Raw genomic sequence first — 23,898 nt, 5'->3', positions numbered from 1 at the left:
ACCAAGGTGCGGAAGAAAATGGAGGCAAAGGATGGTCTTCGGGTGAGATATCAGTCATGGTGGAGCCTCGCTCTCACGGTGGGCTGGGATTAGTTTTTAGTGAGCCTCATGCGGTGGTTGAGCCTTGCTCCCACGGGGGCCTGGATATCCCATTGGGTGAGCTGCCGGTGGTGGTGTCCAGCGTGGTTAGTGTTGGCGTTGGAGATGAAGGAGGCAATGTTTGGGATAGGTATCCTTCTAAATTTCGGGTGGGATTTTCGTTGATGCTCCGGCTACGGTGGAGATCTTCTCATGTAACGTTGACATGGGTCTACCCAGTGTATCATTCGGATGGCCTGATGGTCACAAGGATGCACGTACCTATTGGGCAATGACAGCTGAGTCTCGATGCGTGGTGCATAGGTCTGGGAAACAGAGGTGTGTTGGCCTCCCATCTGTCTGTCTGACGACCTCAACTCCTCAGGTCACTACGGTGGTGGTTGAGACCTGTCCGACGTGCTTAGCTCCCGAGGCGACTGCTTTCAAGGCTTCTGCCTCCCGTATGTTGTCGTCGGATGATCGTCAAACCATGGATCCAATTCCTCCCACAGTGGTGCTACGAACCATTGGTCAATCACTAAGAACCGTTGGACTAACATTGGTGAAGCCACTAGCTGTTGTTGACCAGGCCATAGGACAGTCCTCGATGAATGTGCACAACGGTGTCATATTCCCATTGGGTGAGGCTGCACCATGTCAGAGCAATTTAGTGAAGATGAAACCAATGCATGAGTCTATGAATCCACTACGTGTCCAACGTTCCTCATTCCAAGATGATATGAGGAATTTGGGTTTAATTGACTCACGTGCAAATGCTGATATGGACCTTCTGGATATTAAAACAACTAAGATACATGATGGGCCGTATTGGGCTACTCTTGGTGAGGGTAACCAGATAGCCCATTTGATTGTGATAGAAACACATCAACCCAAATCTCATGTGAATCCAAACTTAGACCCAATTGTTGAAGCTGAGAGTTCAAAGGAAGATTTTGGTGATTTGCTGAAAACCCCTCCTCATGGCTTTGATTGGGTTCCTTTCCATGGGGTTTCGCCATTAATTCCTAAAAATTTTCAAGAATTTTTACATTTTGGTCATCCTCTATTTCGGAAGATGCTTACAATGTTGAATATGAGATTTGGGAGAATGAAAAATTTGGTGGTTGCCCAAGCGACTGGTATTGGTCCACAAGTTGATGGAGGTACTGGGAAAGACTGGTGCATGGTGCAGTGAGTTTATGAACAAACTTTCATTTCATTGGACTGTTGTGGCAGTCCCAAAAGCAAAAAAAAGAAAGCTATTAGACTCTATCACCAGCGTTCAAAGCAGTTTGGTGATGATAGAGCCCCATGTCGACATCCCCGGTGGTCGACCGATCAATGGGATAGACCGGAGCTTTTGGGAGAAATAGGATTATTTCTTCCTTTCTACGATGGGCAGGAATGTTCTTACGCCGTCGCCTCTTTTCCTTTCTTATTGTGTTGTTTTTCTGTTTGTTTGTATTTTTTCCACACATAGTGGTTGTTCTGTATCTGTTTTTCTTCAATGATACGTGGTTTATCCACTTTTTCAAAAAAAAAAAAATAAACAAGGATCCTTACCAACCATCCTTCATTAAAATTAACAAAGTCTGTTGCTCATCACACCAGTCTACATGAAAAAAGTGACATATAAGTAATGTGACCTTTTAAGAGTGAACTGAACAACTAAGCGAAGCCTTATTAACAATTGCACCATATTTGAACATTGAATAAGACCAGACAAAATGCAACCTTGAATCTCGACGAAGTTGTATTTTGTACATTTGTTCTAGACAAATTTCAATTTTAATAAAACCTCTCTTTCTTTTCTTTTCCTTTTACCAAAAGGTCCAGCTATCCACACCTATTTCATTCTCCACCTAACAGTGGGGTTACTAAGCCACAGCCCATTCAAGTCTTTTTCCAGTAAATTGCCAAAGATCCATTTATGAAAATTTTCACATAAGTACCAGACACTGTCTAACTGAGTGTATTTTTGCCCAAGTTAGGAATAATAATGAATATAGATTCTAGATCCACAAGGAGGAGGAGCAGACTTAATCCCCTATGGTGTCAGCACAACATCAACAACATTGCAGAGAAGAACCCAAAAGTTTGTTTTTAAAGAAATGCACTAGGATTGTTCAGAAGTGAGTGTGTATAATTTTTGTATTTGTCAAAATTTTTAAATAACCTCACAAAAGAATCAACAACAAAAATAACATCACATGAAAAGTAGAAAATTGAAAAAATTTCTAGTTATATAAGAAACAACAACAATGAAAACAAGAAACAAGATTGACAACCTCACTTCAATGGCAACCAACATAATATGAATAGAATTGTGATAACAAACCTGAAAATTTGTTTATGAAGGAATACATGACAAGTACAAAATAAAGAACTTCAACTCATAAAACAAACAACGGTGCCAAAAAGAAACAAATTCAATGATCAATGAATTAGTTTCTTGAACTTACTCCTTCCGTCCCATCATAGACGTCCACCTTAACAATTTCACGAAGTGTAAGAAAAGTAGTTTGAATTAAAAATTTCATGAATATTTAGCATCCCTTTTCCCATTTTGCCCATTTCTCTCTCCATTCACTAAAACTGTCCATTTAAGATGATCATGGTAGAACAGTGCATTTAAATAAGTTAGTAAGATTAAATTTAAAAATTAGTCCTTAAAGTAGGTATGTGAACAAGTAAGTTGGGACATGGAAAGCTTCTAAACGCGGACACTTATAATGGGACGGAGAAGTACAAATCATCAACTTCACAGGTAGTTCAATCAATTCAATAGTAACTAAGTCCAATGAAAGCAAACCTATGCGCAACAACCCACACAAGAATTCCCAGAAGTTTAGCAAAAATTTCACATTTTGAACTGAACTAATAAGCAGGGATATCCAAGAATTTATATGAACTCATATTTTCATTCCTTCACTTCTGATAACAAAAAATTAAAGATAAAAAAGAAAAAAAGAAAAATTCTGAAAACAAGAAGATAAAATAACAATGAACTCACAGAACAGAATCCAAATTCATATAAAACCAAAGCTATTTCAGAATGGACATGAATTCTAATAAGAAAAAAAAACTTCAAATTAAACGCATGCGAATGAATCCAAGAGGAATATATATCCAGTAATTTGAATTTTTTTTTAAAAAAAAAAAAGATAAACAAAAATGAACTTTTTATCAAAAAAAAAAGTGAACTCATAAACAGAGCTGGTTCACCTTCGGAGGTTGATCTCCGACCCTAACCAAAAAAACCACTAGAAATTCAGATAATGAAGACCTAAACAAGCGATTCATGGCGAATGCGGAGAAGAATTAGGAAAGAGAGGGAGAATACCATGAGGGATTCGACAAGAGGAACTCATCTCGACGAGGTTCTTGAAAAGAACACGATCAACGTCAGCTGGCCCCATTCCCAGGATTCTCCGAAGAAGACGAAGCAGGGCGAGAAGCCACCCCAGTCCCCGCCGGATCGGCGAGGCCTCGCCGCCGTTGAGACCTCTCCGGCATGGGATCCCAGGGTTTTGAAAAATTCGATGGCGGATGAGGGGTAAAAATGGGAAGAGAGGAAAAACGAAGAGAAGCTACTGTGCGCATTTGGAAATAGTACCCAAATTATTTGAGATTTTATAGATACACCCCTGTAAAATTTGAAATTTTCTGTTAGTGCTTTAAAAATATATATATATAATTCATGTTTGTGATCTTATGTATATAATGTAAATTGCTTTGTTGGTACTTTAAAACCAAGACTTTTCCATTAGATTGTGGCAAATTGTGATGTTATCTAGTTGAATGGTTTTTGATTTTTAATTATTACGTTTGACTAACACTAAGCTCAATGCATGATAAGTTATTTAGGCAATACATGGGCAGGTATTGTTCATGTATTACCCATTATTTAGGTAATAATGGGTTGAACCCTCATTTAATTGTATTGTTCACACATTACTCTTTGGTCCTCAATACTATAGAGTACTAAATTATCCCTATGATAAAAGACAAAAACTGTAACTTTATTTACAATTACATGAAACCTATACATGATTCTCTTCATTATTTACATAAATGTCTCCATTAATTATTACTATATTAATTAATATACTAATATTATATTATTAACTAATAATATTTAATTATTATATTAATTAGTATTAATTAATCAAATATCTTAGAATTTTTGTAGATGAGTATGGGCGTTATAGTCAATAAAAAAATATTGGATGAATATTATCTATGATTTTAAGGGTAACATAAGAGGTACTTATTTGGGTAATGTTCAAGATGGGTGGGGCAAATAATGATATTTTTAATTATTATCCCACTCCACTTAATTAAGCAATTACCAAAAAGTAATTTTATGATCGTTCACTGCTTTTCTGCAGCCCTAACTCAGTCAAGAATTAGCTTGAATTTTTTTAGTATACTATTATTAAGCATAGCCTTGACTTCATGCATGAACTCCTTCTCCCGGTGTGGTAAAAATGCAAATATTATCATGGATTCTGTTGAAGACACTGAAAGCTTGTTCTGGTGTTACCATGGATAGATGATCCCTCATACTGAGTATATCCCCATGAGCCTCCTTTGTCTATTTATTATTCTTTTGGTGTTATTCTCTTTAGCAATCTAATCAACTACTATAACTAAATAGCAGAACCAGGAGCAAAACTAAGAAATGCTGACTTAAATTTTAAAGAATTGTAAATATTAAAAAATTTATATTCGTTCGGACTCAAGATTATAATAATTTCAAAAAATATAAAATATAAATACCACTAACACCTATCACTACGAGGTGGAAGTTGAACCTTTCAGTTTTGCTTTCTTTTCTCCTTTATTATTTAAAAAACACATTTTTTTTTACAAATTTATAGATATAATATAAAAAAAACTACTTTTTAAAAAATGTGAAAATTTATTGTGGGTTCTCTGATATTATACAAATAAATTTATATAATATCACTTATTTTATTGCAAAAATCTATTGTTTACCCTCTTAAATTTTTATTTACAAATTAGTATATATAACCTAAAAAATATAGTTTTAGGGAAAAACTATTTATAATATTTTTTAGGCCCTCAATTTTTTATAAATTAGGTTATATGATAACAAATTTTATGTTTTTTTCTCTCGGCTAGGGTAGCATCTGTTTGTTACTTGTACTATGTGTTTGTTGTTTGTTTTTTTTCTTTTCTTTTTGATGTATTCTCCATGCCTAGTGAATGATTTGTTTTATTTTCTTTGGGTTGTACCGTGATAGGGACACGAGTGTGTGTGCTAATCTTATAATAAAGTGCTAAAAAACGGGTATCAGTCTACAAGGAAGATCGAGAGTACTAGTATTAGTCCTAATCTTGAAAATTATCCTAAACAAAAGTAGTGATGTGTGCGAGCAAACTAAGAAACGAAAGAGAAGAAAACAAGAATAAGGAAATAAAAGTAGCTGAGAAACCAAAAAGGGATGTCTGGGTATAGTATCCCTCTAGGATTTGTTAAGTTCAGGACAAATGTTGTATAAGTATGTAATCCTATTTGAACTGAGAGAAATCAAAGAAGAGATGAAAACCCCTTCATTAATAGAGGGCAAGCATCCAAACAATAAGACGTAATGAGAATAAAAGAAGTCATGAAAACCCCCTTTTCAATTGTGCCGAGAGATGATTGCCGAAGAATGCCCTAGGACGTTCCACGAATGCCGTAAAAAGCTGGGGATGATAGGCCGCTAGCCTTATAGGATCAGTTACGGGCATAAGTCCCATCCGTAGGATCTTCTATCTAGTGTTACGGCTTAGCTTACGGTGGTAAACTCTGTAATCGTAAACTCCTCTGGATAGTCCTTAGGGTCTATCTTACGGGTGTAAGTCCTACCCGTAAGATCCTCTAGTCTATATTTATGCTCAAATTACCCTCATCTTCCCCAGCTTGGCCAACTTCCCCAGCTCAAGTATCTCAGGATAGGTGGAGCAGTTGCAGTTGACGCGCATGTCACGTGAATATCAAATGAACATCAGTTTCTCAAATCTAGTTCCTGGTTTCCATGAATTCCCAATCTTCTCCTCCTTCTAATTTGTTTTGATAACATTAACACCAACATCTTTGTCTTACTTTTATTTATTTGTCTTGTTGGTCCTGCTTTATCCCCTCCCTCTCCTCTTTTGGTGGATTTTGTGCAAAATTTTCTTTTAGTCTGGTTTATATATTTTGTTCAAATCGGTTTTTGTAATGTTTTTATTTTCATTTTTAATTCAATAAATTATAATCTATTTATTTTTATAAATAATAATAAATGATAGTGGTATTTGATTAATGATCCTTTTGAAAAAGGAGATGGATGACAGTTCTTTTTCATATAATTGAGCTACGAAAATAATATTATTATCCCACAAAATAATGTTGTTAGAGTTTTTTTTTTTTGTTAAAGAGAACAATAGCCATATAATATTTATTTCTTTTCATTTATCTATTTTTAAACAAGACATAATGGTCTTTTAATTCATAAAATTCCACTATAACCACAACAAATGCCTTGTTTTGAATGGGTTAGCTTATCTTTGACTTAATAAAAATTATGATTTACTTAGTTATTTTAAAAAAAGTTAAATTAATTTTTTAAATAAGTGATAAACCACAAAGTTAAAGTAAATTAATAATTTAAACACAATATACAAGTGGTAAATATCAAAGGGATTGTGAAATGGCGCCTAACCAGTTATCAACTCCCATGTATATAACCAGCTGCATGCTCCACTGGGTCCACTCAAATACTATATGGTGGATGGGCAGGGTAGGTGGCTTGTCACATGGTAGCATTATCTTGTGATAATATCAGGTAAAATGAACAGCTAATAAAAAGCAAATATCTTTATTTTTTAGTGGTGGTCTCTCTGAGTGAGTGTGCTGATTATCAAACGGAGTTGTATGCCAACGTGTGGAAAACAGAGTTGTATGCCACCTCCCTCTCTTTGTGTGATCACTTAGAAGATCCAAAGAAGATCAAGGCCTTTATATATATATTTGAATCTACTTTTATGCAAAAGATTAAAGATAAAGTTTGAAGCTTTAGGAATTTGATTCCAATCACTACTAACGGACAAAAGAAAAAGTTGAAATTGTGAATGGTGCATAAAAATCATAAACCAATCCAAAGGTTTTGAAAATACCAATAAAACTATAAAAAAGTTTCAAAAAAACTACAAAGAAAAAACTACTTCCTCCCCTCCGTTCCTTTTTATCTGTTATAAACTCATATTCATTTTTATTTGTCATTTTCTAATATCAAGAAACAGTTATTATTAATTTTTTCAAAAATTCACTGCTACACTCTATTGATTCTCTTTTAGAATTAAATATGAGAGATAAATATGAATATATAAATTAAGAGTAATTTTGGAAAGAGAACAAATTTTTTATAAAAATTTGTGAAATAACTAAATTTATTAGTATGTGAAATTCGGTTAATCACGATAGATAAAAAGGAACGGAGGAGTATAAGCTAATCACAGGCTCCACGATTCGAGAATAAGAATAAATCAAATTATAAAAAATATTCTAGAGCTACAATAATATTAAAAATGGTTACAATTGAAAACCAAAAAAATTTGATTTTTATGTTTTTAAAAAGTTTTATAAAAATTAATTTTTTTAAAAAAATTTTGGAATTAAAAAAAATATAAAAAAGGTTAATGACACTTCTTTTTTCCAAAGTGAGCAATGCATGTGCTCTTGCTTTCTGGCAAAATCATGATGCGAGAGATTTTAGGTAAAGAGGAAATAGACACATGCATGATATTCTTTGTTGATAAATATATATTTTTTAATTTTATATTTATGATTTTATCTAGCTATAAAATTAAATTTATATTTAAAAACATATTTTTTACAATTTTTTTTTCTTTTTAACTCATAAGTTTCTAAAATGTAAAGAATCTACAAGAATCTGAACAAGGTATTAGAAACTCAGTAAAAATTTAGATATCATTTAGTTAGTTGATTTTTTTTTCTTACATAAAAATTTAAATTTAAAAATTGTTACAAAAAGACTTGAAATGCATGGTTGGTATTCCAAGCAAAACACAACCCAAAAAAAAAGTGTGTCATTTAGATCAACCTCAGTGGATTACACATAATTATATTTATTTATATATGTAATAAATTTTTTTAAGAAAACTAAACAAAATAAAAAAAAGTATTTAAATTTAAATAAATCCCACGTCCTATCCTATCACGTCCTTTAGTTTCACATATCCTGACAATAAAAAAAAAAAAAGTATTTCAATTTAAATAAATCCCACGTCCTATCCTATCCTATCACTTCCTTTAGTTTCACATGTCCTGACAATAAAACCCAAGAAATAAGTGAGTAAGTCCCACGCGCACTGATATCATTGAACTTGACTGTACTATAGTAACTATACACACACTGTCTCTCTCTCCCTCTCTAATAATATATACATATGCATAGTCAGTCATTCATAATCAGTCATATAAACATATGCACTAAGTATTGTTTAGTGTGGTAAATATTTTGAGTGGGTACTATAATGTAATATGGTCAATTTTCACTTTGAGCATAAAACTTCAATTTGTATAATTTTAGATATCCAATTTTAATTTGGTTTCACCGAGAGGGTACCAAAGAGTTTCCAGGCGGAATTTGATGATGCGACTACCAAAATTGCCTCATTAGCAGTAATTTGTCACATAATCTACTGACCCTTACATGCTACATCATCGACGATGTCCACAGTGTCACTTATTATGCAAATCAACAATGTTCATGCATACGAAATAGGTGGTCACGTGAACATTGTTGATAATGTGGCATGTAAGTGACATACAACATTGTTATGTCATTCGGAGGTTGAATCTGTGGACCATCTTTTCTTAAGGTGTCAGTTCTCTCGGGAGGTGTGGTCGAAACTCAGCAGATTCCTTCAGTTTCCTGAACTTCCTTTGTCTATGGATCTCTTATGGAGCGTCTGGAGGTCTTCTTTACGTACTGTGGATCGGGGGTAGGGGATGGGTTTGTCAAAGCTTTTGTGTGGTCGATTTGGTTGACGCAAAATAATTTCATTTTTGCTAATATTTGTGATAATCCTCTGGTTGTCATGATGAAGACTGCTCATATGATCTTATCTTGGTTCTCGGCAGCTCCGGAGGGTATGAGGGTGAAGCTTGTTGATCCTATTTCTTCCATCAGGTGCAACTTAGAGTTCGAGGGACCTCGTGATGAGGGGGGGAGGTCGCTCCAACCACAGAGGTTGACCAGGGCGGCGACGAGGAGCAGTTTATGTTTTATTTGGGTTAGGAGGAGACCCGTTGTTCCTCTATTTTGTTTTGAACTGAACAACTAAGCAAAGCCTTGTTAACAACCGCACCATGTTTGAACATTGAACAAGACCAGACAAAATCCAACCTCCTTGAATCTCCATGAAGTCGTATTTTGTACATTTGTTCTAGACAAATTTCAATTTTAATAAATTCTCCTTTTCTTTTCTTTTGTTTTACCAAAAGATCCAGCTATCCACACCTATTTCATTCTCCACCTACCAGTGGGGTTAGCAGGCCACAGCCCATTCAAGTCTTTTCCAGACCTATTTCATTCTCCACCTACCAGTGGGGTTAGCAAGCCACAGACCATTCAAGTCTTTTCCAGTAAATTGCTAAAGATCCATTTATAAAATTTTTCACATAGTGCCAGACGCTGTCTAAAATAACCTCATGGAAGTAAATGAGTGTATCTTTGCCCAAATTGGGAGCAATAATGAATGTAGTTCAGAAGTGGGTGGTATACTTTCTTTATCTGCTAAAAATTTCAAATAACCTCATGGAAGAATCAATACCAAAAACAATTAATTATACAGGACAAGTAGAAAAATAAAAAGTTATACTCATATAAAAACCTATAGCAATGCCACCATGAAGCAGATCCACTGATCCTCACTTCCCGAAAATCAACAAAACATAAATAGAATTGCCGGGATGAAACCCAAGGCTTGTTTTTGAAGGACTATCTGTTGTTGTGCAGAAGTGCATGCATAAATTTTTCAGGGTTTGCCAAAAATTTCAAATAACCTCATGGAAGAATCAATACCATAATTAGTAGTACATGACAAGTAGAAAATACAGAATTTCAACTTATAAAACAAACAACAACGGTGCCAAAAAGAAACAAATTCAGTGATCAATGACTTAATTTCTCGAACTTACTCCTTCCGTAACATCATATACGTCCACCTTAACCATTTCACGAAGTGTAAAAAAGTAGTTTGAGTTAAAAAATTTATGAATAAACCTGTCCATTTAAGATGATCGTGGTAGAACAATGCATTTAAATAGGTACTAGTAAGATTAAATTTGAAAATTAATAAAGTAGGTACATGAACAAATAAGTTGGGACATAGAAAGCTTCTAAACACGGTCACTTATAATGGGACGGAGAAGTACAAATCATCAACTTCACAGGTAGTTCGATCAGTTCAATAGTAACTAAGTCCAATGAAAGCAAACCTATGCACAACCCACGCATGAATTCCCAAAAGTTCAGCAAAAATTTCACATTTTGAACTCATATTTTCATTCCTTCACTTCTGATAACAAAAAATTAAAGATTAAAAAAAAAAGATAAATTCTGAAAACAAGAAAATAAAATAACAATGAACTCACAGAAAAAACAGAATCCAAATTCATATAAAACCAAAGCTATTTCAGAATGCACATATTACATATCCAGTAATTTTGAATTTTAGTGAACTTTTTATCAAAAAAAAAAAAGGTGAACTCATAAACATAGTTGGTTCACCTTCGGAGGGTGTGAAGGAGCAGGAGTGTAGACCATGGAAGCCCGCCGCATGAACGACGATGTTGATCTCCGACCCTAACCAAAAAAACCACTAGAAAATCAGATAAAGTGAGCAATGCATGTGCTCTTGCTCCCTCGCAAAATCATGATGCCAGAGATTTTAGGCAAGGAGGAAATAGGCATATGCATGATATTTTTTATTGATAAATATATATATTTTTATTTTTATATTTATGATTTTATCTAGCTATAAAATTAAATTTATATTTAAAAACATATTTTTTACAAAATTTTTTTTTTAACTCACCAAGTTTCTAAAAAGTAAAGAGTCTACAAGAATCTGAACAAGGTATTAGAAATTCAGTAAAAAGTTAGATATCTTTTAATTAGTAGATGTTTTTTTTCATACATAAAATTTAAATTTAAAATTGTTAAAAAAAAAAAAAGACTTGAAATGCATGGCTGGTATTCCAAGCAAAACACAACCCCCAAAAAAAAAAAAGCGTGTCATTTAGATAACCTCAGTGGATTACACATAATTATATTTATTTATATATTTAATAAAAATTTTTAAGAAATTAAACAAAATTAAAAAAAAATATTTAAATTTAAATAAACCCCACGTCCTATTCTATCATTGTCATGACAACCCAAGCAATAAGTGAGTGAGTCCCACGCCCACCGATATCATTGACCTTCACTGTACTGCACACCCTCTCTAATAATATATACGTATGCATAGTCAGTCAGTCATTCATTCCACCCATCAATATCTTTGTTGTTGTGAGACTTTGTTGTTGTTGTGAGGTAATACAATGGCGATGATAGTGGATGCATTTGCTGGGAAGCTGGTGGAGAGGCTCGCAAATATCATTGAAGAGAAGGCCATCATGGTGTTAGGAGTCAAGGATGAGCTCCAAAGACTCCGGCGGAGGATGGAGAGGATTGCACGTGTGCTCAAGGATGCCGAGAAGAGGAGTATCCAAGACGAGACTGTCAAAGGATGGGTCGATGAGCTGAAAGATTTGATGTATGATGCTGATGATATCATTGATCTTTGCATGATACAGGGTACTGGGCTTTTGCAAGATGTTGATCATCCTTCTCAGATGGCTGAGTCAAGTGCTACTGCCTCAACAAGGGTATGCTGTCACTTTCCATTACTCTCTTGTGTGCGCAGTATTCCATCTCGCTATGAGATTGCTGATAAAATTAAAAGTCTGAATGATAAGCTAGAAGAGATATCTGAGGACAAGAATAAGTTTAATTTCATAACTTCTTCTAACTCAAGTGATGCATATGCTATGAATGAAGCTTCTTATCGGCAAAGTTCCTCCTTACCTGAACCTGATATTGTGGGTTGGGATATCAAAGATGCTACTAATAGTCTTGTTGAATTATTGGTCTCTCAACCTGAACAAAAATGCCGTCTTTTTGCCATTGTTGGTATGGGGGGTATAGGCAAAACAACACTCGCACAACAGATATATAATGATCCAAAAATAAATGATGCTTTTGTGGTGGGTATAGGCAAAACAAGACTCGCACAACAGATATATAATGATCCAAAAATAAATGATGCTTTTGTGTTACGTTCATGGATTTGGGTTTCAAAATCTTTCACATCAAGGATTGATTTCCTAAAAGAAATCATAAGAAATATTGGGGGTAAATATGGAGAGTGCACAACAATCTCAGAGTTACAAAATATACTTTGTGATTTCCTTCGTGAAAAAAACTTATTTCTAGTTTTAGATGATGTTTGGGATGAGAACATATGGGTTGATTTAATTAAAAATGCAATAGAAAGAACAACAAAAAAATGCAGGGTTTTGGTCACTACAAGAGATAGAAACACTGCTGTAAAAATGGGGGCAACACATATCCATCATGTTAACAAACTGCCTTCGGATGTTGGTTGGGAATTGCTATGCAAAAAAGTTTTCACAAACAATAGTACACAAGATATGCAGAGACTAAAGGATATCGGGATGAAAATTGTTGAAAAATGTGATGGTCTTCCGGTAGCAATAAAAGCCATTGCCGGTGTTCTCGTAACAAAAGACCAAAATAAAAGAGAATGGGAGAATGTGCTTAACAGCGATGCTTGGACTATTACAGGACTTCCAGAAGAGCTGCAAGGAGCTCTATACTTGAGTTATGAAGCCTTACCTTCAGCTCTTAAACATTGTTTCCTCTATTGTGCTCTTTACCCCCGTGGTCATGAATTTTATTTAGAAGATCTTGTTTGTCATTGGATTGCAGAAGGCTATATTGAAGCAAAGGGAAATTCATCAATGGAGGATGTTGCAAAAAGCTATTACATGGAATTAATTTGTAGGAGTTTCTTACAACCTGACCCTGTGTATGTGGATATGTCGAGTTGCACAATTCATGATTTGTTGCGAGCACTAGCTGAGTTTTTTGCAGGTGATGAAAGTTTTTCAGGCGATCCACTAGAAGTACAAAGCACAGATTCAATGAAAAAACTACGCCGTTTGACAATTACAAGTAATAGGGAAAGTGTGAGCATTCCACATCTTGATTGCCTAAGAAGCTTGGTTATGGACTCCTCCAAGTTTGAACACACAAGTGATTGGCAACTTAAAGCATTTGCGTTTATTACTTCTCAATGGAGACAAGATTGAGAATATTCCAGACAGTATTGGGTGTTTAGTGCACTTGAGGTTTTTGGATTTGGAGGATACATGCATTCATAACCTACCAGATTCTCTGGGAAATCTCATTAATTTGCAATTCTTGTTGCTTAGTGATTGCAAGTCTTTGCATATCCTTCCAAAAAGCATAACTAAACTATACAATTTGAGGTGGCTTCGGCTAAACGATACACCTTTGAATTATGTACCAAAGGGCATAGGCAAGTTGGAACACCTTCATTGTGTGAAAGGATTGACCATCGGAAATAGTGGTGATGATGGAGAAGAGGGATGCAACTTAGAAGAGCTACATATGCTTGAAAATCTCAGTTACCTTTCTATAAGAAACTTGGAGAAATCAAGCATCAAAAGTTCTTCAGTACTGTCAAGCAAGACTCAGCTCAGAGAATTATGGCTTTATTGCACACCTAATTACACTGATGGGCATATTCAACAGCAAGAGATGGACAAGATCGTGCAAGTCTTTAATGACCTATGCCCCCCGCCATGCCTTGAAAAGCTAGGGATTCGAGACTTTTTTGGTGGTCGATATCCAAACTGGATGTCGTCATCCACTTCCATTAACACTGCTCTTCAAGAGTTGATTTATTTGCATTTAATTAATTGCTCAAATTGCCCTCATCTTCCCCAGCTTGGCCAACTTCCACAGCTCAAGTATTTGAAGATAGATGGAGCAACTGCAGTTGTATCAATTGGCCCTGAATTTCTCGGTAATTATAATGGAGAACCTACAGAAATTGCCTTCCCTAAGCTTGAAATCCTCATATTAGAGAACATGAGTAATTGGGAGGAATGGTCATTGATCCTCAGTGGAGAAGAAGAAGAAGAAGAAGACAACGAGCCTGAATCTAGCAAGCCATTAATGTTCTTCCCCCATCTCAAAAGCATTTTCATTGATAAATGCCCTAAGCTGAAAGCTCTTCCAAGTGGCTTAAATCGGGTTAACATGGCACGGTTGTTCATCAGCGTGTTAGAGTCTGAAATTTCTCTAACAAAAAGATGAATTAGCTGTAGTGGACTAAAGCCATCGCTTTTGTGGAATCGCTTTTTGAAAAAGTGTGATGTCTTGGGTTTAGTGTTGACCTATCATCTTGTGTTCTCGTGATATATATGCATATCTCGAACTTGAATGAATGTATGAATGTTTTTTTCCTAACATTTTTTTCTTCTTTGTTAAGCTCTCCTTATCAAAAATTTACATCATGGCATCGGAGCTCTCATAGATCTTATGGGACTCGTGATTAAAAAAACAAAAAAATCGCCAAGGGCTTCCTCTACAAATACCTCAAAAAAATCATACCTTAAATCCCTATGGCTTCCAACAAAGATACTAAACCTTTCACCTCCAGCTTTTAAGTGGTGAAAAATTATCAAGTCTCGAGTCATTAAAAATGAAGGCTTATTTGAGAGGTCTTGGTCTATGGCAGTGGGTTGAAGCTGAGAAGGAAGTACCACCTCTTGGAGACAACCCAACACTCAATCAGATCCGGGCTCATGAAGAAGAAAAGACTAAAGCTCCAAGAGCTTTGTCTGTCATTCATGGTGCTGTTTCAGAAACAATTTTTTTAAGAATCATGGATTGTGAAACACCAAAAGAAGCTTGGGACAAGCTCAAGGAGATGTATGCGGGTAGTGATAGAACCAAGAAAATGCAGATTCTAAATTTAAAGAGGCAATTTCAAGTGTTGAATATGAAAGACAATGAATCCATAAAGGAGTTTGCAGACAGGTTGATGGAAGTTGTTAACAAAATCAGACTTCTTGGTGAAGACTTGACCGATGAAAGGGTGGTAGAAAAAGTTTTAGTGAGCTTGCCAGAGAGATTTGAGTCTAAAATTTCTTCACTTGAAGACTCAAAAGATTTAACCAAGATTTCTTTGGCTGAGCTTGTTCATGCTTTTCAAGCTCAAGAGCAGAGAAGATTAATGAGACAAGAAACTAGTAATGAAGGGGCTTTTCTTGCAAAGCAAAAGGGGAAGGTTCCTCAAGGTGGTGAGAAGAAGCACTTCAGTGAGAAGAAGCACTTTGGTGAGAAGAAGTACCTTGGTGAGAAGAAAGACAAGGAGAAGAATGAGGGACAAGGAAGCAAAAAGTGGACAAAAAGGGCAAGTTCCCTCCATGTCCTCATTGTAAAAAGAAAAATCACTCGAAAATTATTGTTGGTGAGGCCAAATGTGAAATGTAGAGCCTGTAATCAGCTTGGACATGTTGAAAAAGTTTGTAAAAAGCAAAGGAAATCAGCAAAGACAACAAGCTCAAATTTCCGAGTAAAAATGAATCGAAGCGTAAGAGAAGTTGTTTGTTGTAACTTGTCAAGCATCCGGGTAACACCAACAACTTTTGGCTTGTTGATAGTGGTCGCACAAGCCATATGACATTTGATGTTGAAGTTTTTCAAGCATTTAGACACAACCTTTACCTCAAAAGTGAAAGTGGGCAATGGAGAGTACCTCAATGTGAAGGGAAAAGGTACAGCAGCCATTAGCACACCATCAGGTATCAAGCTCATTTATGATGTGCTTTATGTACCTGAGATAAGTCAAAATCTTCTAAGTGTGGGTCAAAATGCTAGAGAAAGGTTTTTTTCCTTGCATTTTTAACAAAAATGTCCTGCATTATTCATGATCCAACTGGTCAAAGATTTAATGATGCATGCCATGAAAAACAAGAGTTTTCCAATAGATTGGAAAACGCACCTGCAGGGCATGCATATGCTAGTTCGGTTGATGATTCATGCTTGTGGCATAAAAAGATTTGGCCATTCTAGCTACTCCACTTTAAAGCAAATGCATGAAAAAGAACCTTGTTGCTGATTTTGCCTCGCTATAAATGATGTTGTTCATGTGTGTGAAATATGTCAAATGGGCAAAGAATACAAGGTTGCCATTTGGAGACAAGAATTGGAGGGCCACGGAAAAACTCGCGAGCTCATCCACTCGATGTGTGTGGACCAATGAGTGTTGAATCCTTAAATGGCGAGCAAATATTTCTTGATTTTTTTATAGATGATTACTCAAGAATGTGTTGGGTTTATTTTCTCAAACAAAAAAATCTGAAGTTTTGAGCCAATTTACATGTTTTAAAAGCTCTTGTGGAAAAAGCAACTGGTCATAGCATCAAGATGCTCGAGAACCGATAATGGAGGTGAATATATCTCTTCTAAATTCAAAATGTTCTCGTGACAAGCATGGCATTCAACATCAATCGGACTGTCCTTACACTCCTCAACAAAATGGAGTGAGTGAGAGGAAAAATAGAACTATCATGGAGATGTCTAGGTGCCTTTTTGTATGAAAAATCCTTGCCAAAAGTTTTGGGCTGAGGCATCAATACCTCAAGTATATCTATTAAATCTTTTGCCAACAAAAATCTTTAAAAGGCGATGATTCCTCATGAATTATGGCATGGTTTCAAGCCTTCTGTTGATCACTTGAAAATTTTTGGGAGTGTTTGCTATGCTCATGTTCCTGATGTGCAAAGGGATAAATTGGATGCAAAAGCTATTGTTGGTATATTTCTTGGCTACATGAGTCATCACGAAGGCTATAGAGTTCAATTTGAAGACTAACAAGGTTCAAGTAAGCAGAGATGTGAAGGTTGATGAAGTCGCAAAATGGAATTGGAAAAAAGGTGAAGGCGATTTTTCCAATCGAGGTTGATATATTACTTTACCTCAAGAACAAGATGATGGTGGTTCAAGTGATGATGATGAAACTCCTATAAGAGGCAAAAAGAACACTTGCGAAATTTATGACGGATGCAATTTTGTAAAGCTTGAACCAACAAACTATGCAGATCTAGCGTTGATGATGGTTGGAGGCGAGCAATGGAGGAGAGATGCATATGATTAACAAAAATTCAACTTGGAAACTTGTTGATAGACCTCAAAAATCAGAAAGTCATTGGTGTCAAGTGGGTTTATAGAACCAAAATGAATCCAGATGGTTTTATAAACAAAAGTGAAAGCAAGACTTGTGGCTAAGGGTTATTCACAACAACAAAGGCATAGATTATACAGAACACTTTTTGCTCTCGTGGCAAGGCATGATACAATCGGAATGTTGGTTGCTCTTGCAGCTAAGTTTGGATGGAAAATTTTTCATCTTGATGTTAAATCTGCTTTTCTCAATGGCATGCTAAATGAAGAAATTTTTGTTGAACAGCCTGAAGGTTTTGAAGTTGTTGGTAGTGAAGCCAAGGTATATAAGCTTATCAAAGCTCTTTATGGCCTTAAACAAGCTCCAAGAGCTTGGTACAGCAAAATTGATACTTATTTGCAGCAGAATGGGTTTCAAAGGAGCAAAAATGAGGCCACTCTTTATGTTAAAAAAACTGAAGGTCATAAAATTCAGCTTGTACTCTCCTTATATGTTGATGATTTGCTAATTACTGGTGGAAATTCAGCCATGATTTTGGATTTCAAACAAGTTATGGAAAAGGAGTTTGAAATGTCAGACCTTGGTGAAATGAGGTATTTCCTTGGGATGGAGATTCATCAATTGCGGGATGGTATTTTTATCTGTCAACGGAAGTATGCTTGGCAAGTGCTAAAAATTTCATATGGAGAAAGCAAAAATCGGTTGCTACTCCTTTGACGCTTAATGCAAAAATTTTTCCATTGATGATGGGGAAAGCAAGGTTGATGCTTCAAATTATAGAAGCATTATTGGAAGTCTCTTATATTTGTCTCACAACAAGACCGACATTATCGATCATGCTACTAGCTTGCTTTCTAGATTTATGCATTCTCCCAGTAAGGCTCATCTTTCTACAGCAAAGAGAGTATTGAGATATATTAGAGGCTCTCACCGATTATGGTGTTCTTTTCAAAAAGGGAAAGTCATGATCTTATTGGTTTTACGATGCAGTGATTGGGCAGGCAGTGTTGATGATTCAAAGAGTACATCAGGCTATGTTTTTTCTTTTGGCAGTGGTGTTTTTTGCTGGAATTCAAAGAAACAAGAAGTTGTAGCTCAATCCTCGTGAGGCAGAATATATTTCAGCAGCTGGAGCAACAAATCAAGCAATTTGCTTAGAAAAATCTTATCTGATTTGGGGACAAGTTCAGAATCAAGCTACAACAATTTGGGTGGATAACTAAATCAGCCATTGCAATGTCCAAGAACCCAGTTAATCATGGAAGAACAAAGCATATAAAAGTCAAGTTTCATGCTATTAGAGAAGCTGAAAGACTTGAAAGAAATTGAGCTAAAAAGTATTGCAGCACTAATGAACAACTTACGACATTATGACCAAAGCTTTGAAAAGGATAAGTTTGAAAACTGAGATCAATGATGGGAATCTCAATGAGAAATTTCAAGGAGGAGTGTTAGAGTCTGAAATTTCTAATAACAGATGAATTAGCTGTAGTGGACTAAAGCTTACTGTTTTGTGGAATCTGCTTTTGAAAAAGTGCTGTGATGTCTTGGGTTTAGTGTTGACCTATCATCTTGTGTTCTGTGATATATGCATATCTGAACTTGAATGAATGTATGAATGTTTTTCCTAACATTTTTCTTCTTTGTTAAGCTCTCCTTATCAAAAATTTACATCACAGCGAAGCTCACAGTCTTTCAAGGGTCTCCCATCTCCCTACCTTGAAAGAACTGGAAGTCACTGATTGCCCAATGCTTGAGTGTGTGGAGAAGCTTGAGTCTCTGCAAAGCTTGTATGTGATTGATTATGAAGAGGACAATGCTAGTCTCCCTCAGTGGATCATCTCTTTCCTCCAACAACGTCAAGAAAAAGCCTCGCTGAGGGATGATCTATTCAAGTTGCATTTGGAGTGCAGTGTCCCAAGCACTAAAGGGATGTTTGAAAAGGGTGTCCCACATTGGTCGTTCATTCAGCAAGTACCACGCTTCATAGGCTATGCAAAGAATCAAAGCATGTATTTGAAGTACACCAAAGAACCATATTACTATGAAACCAACATCGATCACTGGTATGTTATTCGTTTTATTTCTCATGATGTCTTTGCTAGCGCTGAAATAACTTATAAATGCCTAATTGTTTATTAGAATTGTAATAACTTCATGTTTAATTGGTTGTGGTTTATATATGCAGATGAGGATTAGGAGAATGAATCCTTTATTTGAATTAGATTACCACTGAAAAATGACATCCGAACACCCATTACTACTGGTATGTCTTCAATTTGTTTTGAATTATGGACATCACTGGCTAGCTGGTTCTATTAATTTATCTTTAGAATGAATTGTGAGATGTATTTGTTTGTTGTATTGGTTTCCACAGGCAAATCAATATGTGACTTGATCATTACTCAAGTGTATTATAATAATTTGATAATTTCAAGTTATACAGAGAGACCTGACATTCTCTGGGAGGGTTTCTTTCCTTCTTCATCTTTTCTTTAATTTTCAATGTGAGTTGAGCTTGAATCCACATCTCCTTGACTGTGAATTGTGATATGCATGGTTCTGTTACTACTTTGATGAAGCTCTATGGAGGGGGACTGTTCTTGTTTCTTTGTAAGTACTTTAATAATTTATTCTTATTTTCATGTTTACCAAATGTTAGATCTATATGTTTATCAACTGTTAATAACATTAAAATTCCAATTTGATCTTTAACAGAGTATAAGGGTGGATTTCATTATATGATCTGCAATTATGCAAACTTGCAAGGAATTCTCGATTTATCAATTCCTCAACTACAATTCAATCTGATGAGGGAGGATTACGTAGGGAGAATTTTTATGCATGATTGGTGAGCTAATTATGCAGATAAGTTGAGCTAGAATGAAATTTGCTTCAACTTGTTGAATGAGATGTGGACATGTATAATGACAGGTATATATCTAATTTATATGACTCATTACATCTCTACTATTAGCTAGTTACTCATTTCTTTTGGTATCTTGATATGCATGTATTTTGCGAAGAACTCCATTGCATTGTTTCAGGCTCACAGTGCCCAAGCACTCTAATAGTGTTTGCAAGCTTCTAGCAAGTACTCAGTTTTGTAGCCTCTGCAGAGGACCAAAGCATGTAATTTAAAAGTACACCAAAGCAAACTATCAAACCAAGCTTAACAAAAATATATCAATTGGTATGATTTATGAAACCTCTTTATTCAAATACATCTCTATATATTGAAAGTGTCTAATTGTATCAAAATTATGATATGTATGCCTTGTGGTTGGATAGCTGCTGCATATGAGGAGGAGAATGAAGGCTTGAATTTGAAGTAGCTGCCATGTATGTATGCCTTGTGTATTCAATCTGTTTTGAATTATTTATTTACATATTTTATGATTAGGAATTAAGCTCATCATTTGTGGAGTTCTATTTTATTTACCCTGCATTGGTTTTCTCAGGTGGAATGGTGGATAACCATATTTTTATGGCAAATATGTGAGACTTTATTAGGACTCAACTGCATGACATGCGGTTTCAGAGTACAAATTACTTGGGTTCTTCTGAGTTGAGTCAGTTATATGCATGCGGATATTTAGATCTAGGATGTGCGATAGAACTTCAGAAAACACTATGGAGCATGGCTTGTGTGTATGCTATTCTATTTGATCAGCAATCATTAATTGCGATTTTTTGTTCATATGTTCTGAAAATATATAAATCATCTGCTAATCATAATAAAACTTCTATTGGATATTGAACAGAATACTAGTGGTGGATATTTATTATGCTTGGAAGGGCTCAAGTGATCCCTTGACTACAATTCAATATGATGAAGTTAGTTTCGACATGTATAACAACTCGTATGTATATATCTATATATATATGACTCATTTTTCAACTCTAGCTTTATGGTTATAAATTAAGCTCGACACTATAAAACTGTTACTTAATTATACCTTTATAATTGTAATATGCATGTGTTTGTTTTCGTGGTTTCACAGGAGCAATGGCTGATAAACATGATTTTTATGGCAAATTGTGACTTGGGGACTCAACTGCATGATGGTTTGAGCTTACAAATCACTTGGTTTCAACTTTCAACTTGATGTGATGGTTTTTAAATTTTGTATGAGTGGAAGTGAAATTTTCCTTATTTTTGGAGTTGAATTGATTTCCTTAATTTGCTTATTTTTCTCCACAGTTAATGTCATGAGTTTTTCTTTTGCAAAAGAGTTAATATTCCAATCAAGTCTTTGATGAAGCTTTGGGTGGGAGTACTGTGTTTTTTCATTAAGTAATGTGATAATGCAACCTTTGCACTCTTTATTTGACAATTTCTTTTTTTGTATGATATGTATATCTTTTGGTGACAGCTGCATAGGAGGACTGAAGCTTGAATTTCAATTAGAGCACCAAAGGAATGAGACGTGGACAAGCATGACTTGGTATATGTATATATGACTCATTGCATCTTTAATTAATCTTTCATGTTTTCAATATGTTTTGCATTTTAATTGATCTATTTCATGATTTGGACTTAAGCTCATCACTTGGTGTAGTTCTATTTACAGAATTGTGATATGTGTATGTGTTTGTTTGCTTTATAAATATTTGACTTTAGTATCAAGTCATATCCAAGTTGGGGGATGGTTTTCATTTTACTGATTTCTTTAATTTGCAGCATGCGCTTTGGAGATTGATAGAATAGCATATCAAATTCTTTAACAGTTGATTTCCTTATATACTTATTTTTCTGGTAATTAATATAGAGGATGCTCTGTTTTTTCTTTGAAACTTTGAATAATCAAATCATCCATATTTGGTAATTGTTCTACTCATCAAGTGTTACAGGGCTAGACTTGAAGATGAAATTTCCATGCATTTGTTTTTCCCAAACTCATATGCTTTATATTCAGACATCAAAGAACTAAACTTTTTCACATTTGCAGTTATTGTGGGAAGGGCTAGGACTTGGCGGAGGTGACGGTGTTGGAAATTGGCACACAGGTTGTGAAAACATTAATCATCAGATAAAACTTGTCTGTCTGTTAGATTCTGAACCTTTTTAACATGAACCATATTATATATAATTAATACTTATGATGAGAATGTAATGGACATATTCCAAGCTTCCTGTTTTTTAAGGTTACAGCAACTTATCTGGGTTTAATATGCAGGAACAATGATAATAAAAAGGTTCTTCTTGGACTTGGAGGTGGTCACTATGGATATTAATTATTCTGTAAGTAACACTGATTTCCTACATTCTGTAATTATGTATATTTGTTTCTAATCTTATAAATTCCACACTAGAAGTCATTAAATGTTACAAGAAAATTGAGTACTATGTTATTGTGCTATTATAGTTTATTCCACTATTTTTTTTTACCAAAAAATGTAGTATAGTTTGTGTTGCCAAAATGAAGAAACCATGATACCTAATTAAATGGCATGAATCCCCTTTGGTGCTGGACTAGGAAGTAGGAAGTGATACCAAATGGTCATTAAGTTTTATGGCAGATGATATAATGTGTCAACATTTAGATTAGCTAGCGAATTTAGGATTCAGAATATCTTTGGGGGCATTATGTTCACCAATTTATAAAAGTGATCTACTAATAAAGCTAAGAGAAACTAGTTGTTGCAAAACCAAGCACATATGTTCGTATTCATAGTTGCTGACTGTATTGATGTTGGATTATCGGTTAATTTTTTACACAGTACATAATTCCAATTCAACTCAAAAAGTTTTGGACTATGACCGATACTAACTTAATTGATGTGAGAAAAAAAAAAAGAGTTATGCCGTAAATGACATTTTCTTCTTTATTCGATTGGTATAAAAGAGGTAGAAACCATGTTTCTCTTGTTTCAATTATGAAAGATAAGTCTTTTGTGGTCATTTCGTGACATGCTTGATAATGGAATTAATTAGTTCAGTGATTGTTTCTGTGCTTGTGCAGGAGTTTTAAAAGTTGGCAAAAGAGTGCCATCACAAGTTTTTTAGCAGAGCAAAATATACAAGTCGGGGGGAAGCCTTCCGACTTCTTTTAACATGAGCACGTTCCTTCGAATTACTATAGCTTCTGCTATTATTTTCATTCATGAATTAAGATATATGTTCAATTGTACGGTCATTTTACACCGATAGTAAATGTATTCTGGAAGTATTTTGACAAGCATTTGGTTGAATTTTTTGAAGAAGAAAAGGTGAAGAAATTGAAGCTCTGTTATAGCCAAAGGATTGGGGGATTGCTATGGCAGGAACTTTCTGTGAATTGTGACATGGAAACACTTGTAAGAAGATTAATGCACTAAATAAACACAAAAGCATCATTACTATTAAATTTGGAAAGCTTTAGCAATTTGATTCCAATCACTATTAACCGACAAAAGAAAAAGTTGAAATTATGAATGATGCATTAAAATCATAAACCAATCCAAAGGTTC

General features: G+C 35.0%; 4 protein-coding genes across 10 annotated transcripts in view; all 4 read left to right on the top strand.

Annotated features, from left to right (window-relative positions):
- LOC120279282 (putative disease resistance protein RGA4) overlaps window positions 1-20,221 on the top strand; it is a 98,396-nt gene extending 78,175 nt beyond the window's left edge. For both annotated transcript variants that reach the window (XM_039286186.1, XM_039286182.1), the window contains exons 3-4: window positions 19,823-20,058; window positions 20,164-20,221. The gene's annotated coding sequence lies outside the window, so the exon portion shown is untranslated. The remainder of the gene's footprint in view (window positions 1-19,822; window positions 20,059-20,163) is intronic.
- The window catches only part of LOC120279284 (putative disease resistance protein RGA3), a 49,958-nt gene extending 26,163 nt beyond the window's left edge, over window positions 1-23,795 (top strand). The window contains exons 1-9 of one of the 5 annotated variants that reach the window (XR_005541858.1): window positions 20,303-20,379; window positions 20,493-20,577; window positions 20,737-20,787; window positions 20,907-21,308; window positions 21,450-21,742; window positions 21,822-21,893; window positions 22,398-22,455; window positions 22,626-22,690; window positions 23,412-23,795. The gene's annotated coding sequence lies outside the window, so the exon portion shown is untranslated. Of the gene's footprint in view, window positions 1-20,302; window positions 20,380-20,471; window positions 20,578-20,606; window positions 20,639-20,736; window positions 20,788-20,906; window positions 21,309-21,449; window positions 21,743-21,821; window positions 21,894-22,397; window positions 22,456-22,625; window positions 22,691-23,411 lie in introns of those variants that run through there. The other 4 variants (XR_005541857.1, XR_005541860.1, XR_005541859.1 and 1 more) reach the window with 4 other exon arrangements.
- Window positions 11,636-13,567, top strand: LOC120279285 (putative disease resistance protein RGA1). Of its 2 annotated transcripts, none has more exons than XM_039286191.1 (2): window positions 11,636-12,377; window positions 12,447-13,567. In XM_039286191.1, the coding sequence occupies exons 1-2, from the start codon at window positions 11,705-11,707 to the stop codon at window positions 13,535-13,537; spliced, it is 1,764 nt and encodes a 587-aa protein (XP_039142125.1). In that variant the 5' UTR covers window positions 11,636-11,704; the 3' UTR covers window positions 13,538-13,567. The 2 variants fall into 2 exon arrangements, with proteins under 2 accessions (XP_039142125.1, XP_039142124.1); XM_039286190.1 differs by having other exon boundaries at window positions 11,636-12,409; window positions 12,479-13,567.
- LOC120279287 (putative disease resistance protein At3g14460) lies at window positions 13,831-14,515 on the top strand. Its single transcript, XM_039286192.1, has 2 exons — window positions 13,831-14,441; window positions 14,476-14,515. The coding sequence occupies exons 1-2, from the start codon at window positions 13,860-13,862 to the stop codon at window positions 14,479-14,481; spliced, it is 588 nt and encodes a 195-aa protein (XP_039142126.1). The 5' UTR covers window positions 13,831-13,859; the 3' UTR covers window positions 14,482-14,515.
- Window positions 23,796-23,898: the final 103 nt, after the last annotated feature.

Source organism: Dioscorea cayenensis, chromosome 16 (genome assembly GCF_009730915.1).
Source record: "Dioscorea cayenensis subsp. rotundata cultivar TDr96_F1 chromosome 16, TDr96_F1_v2_PseudoChromosome.rev07_lg8_w22 25.fasta, whole genome shotgun sequence".
In the NCBI taxonomy this organism is placed as follows: Eukaryota; Viridiplantae; Streptophyta; class Magnoliopsida; order Dioscoreales; family Dioscoreaceae; genus Dioscorea; species Dioscorea cayenensis.
This window is presented reverse-complemented; position numbering and strand designations above follow the sequence as displayed.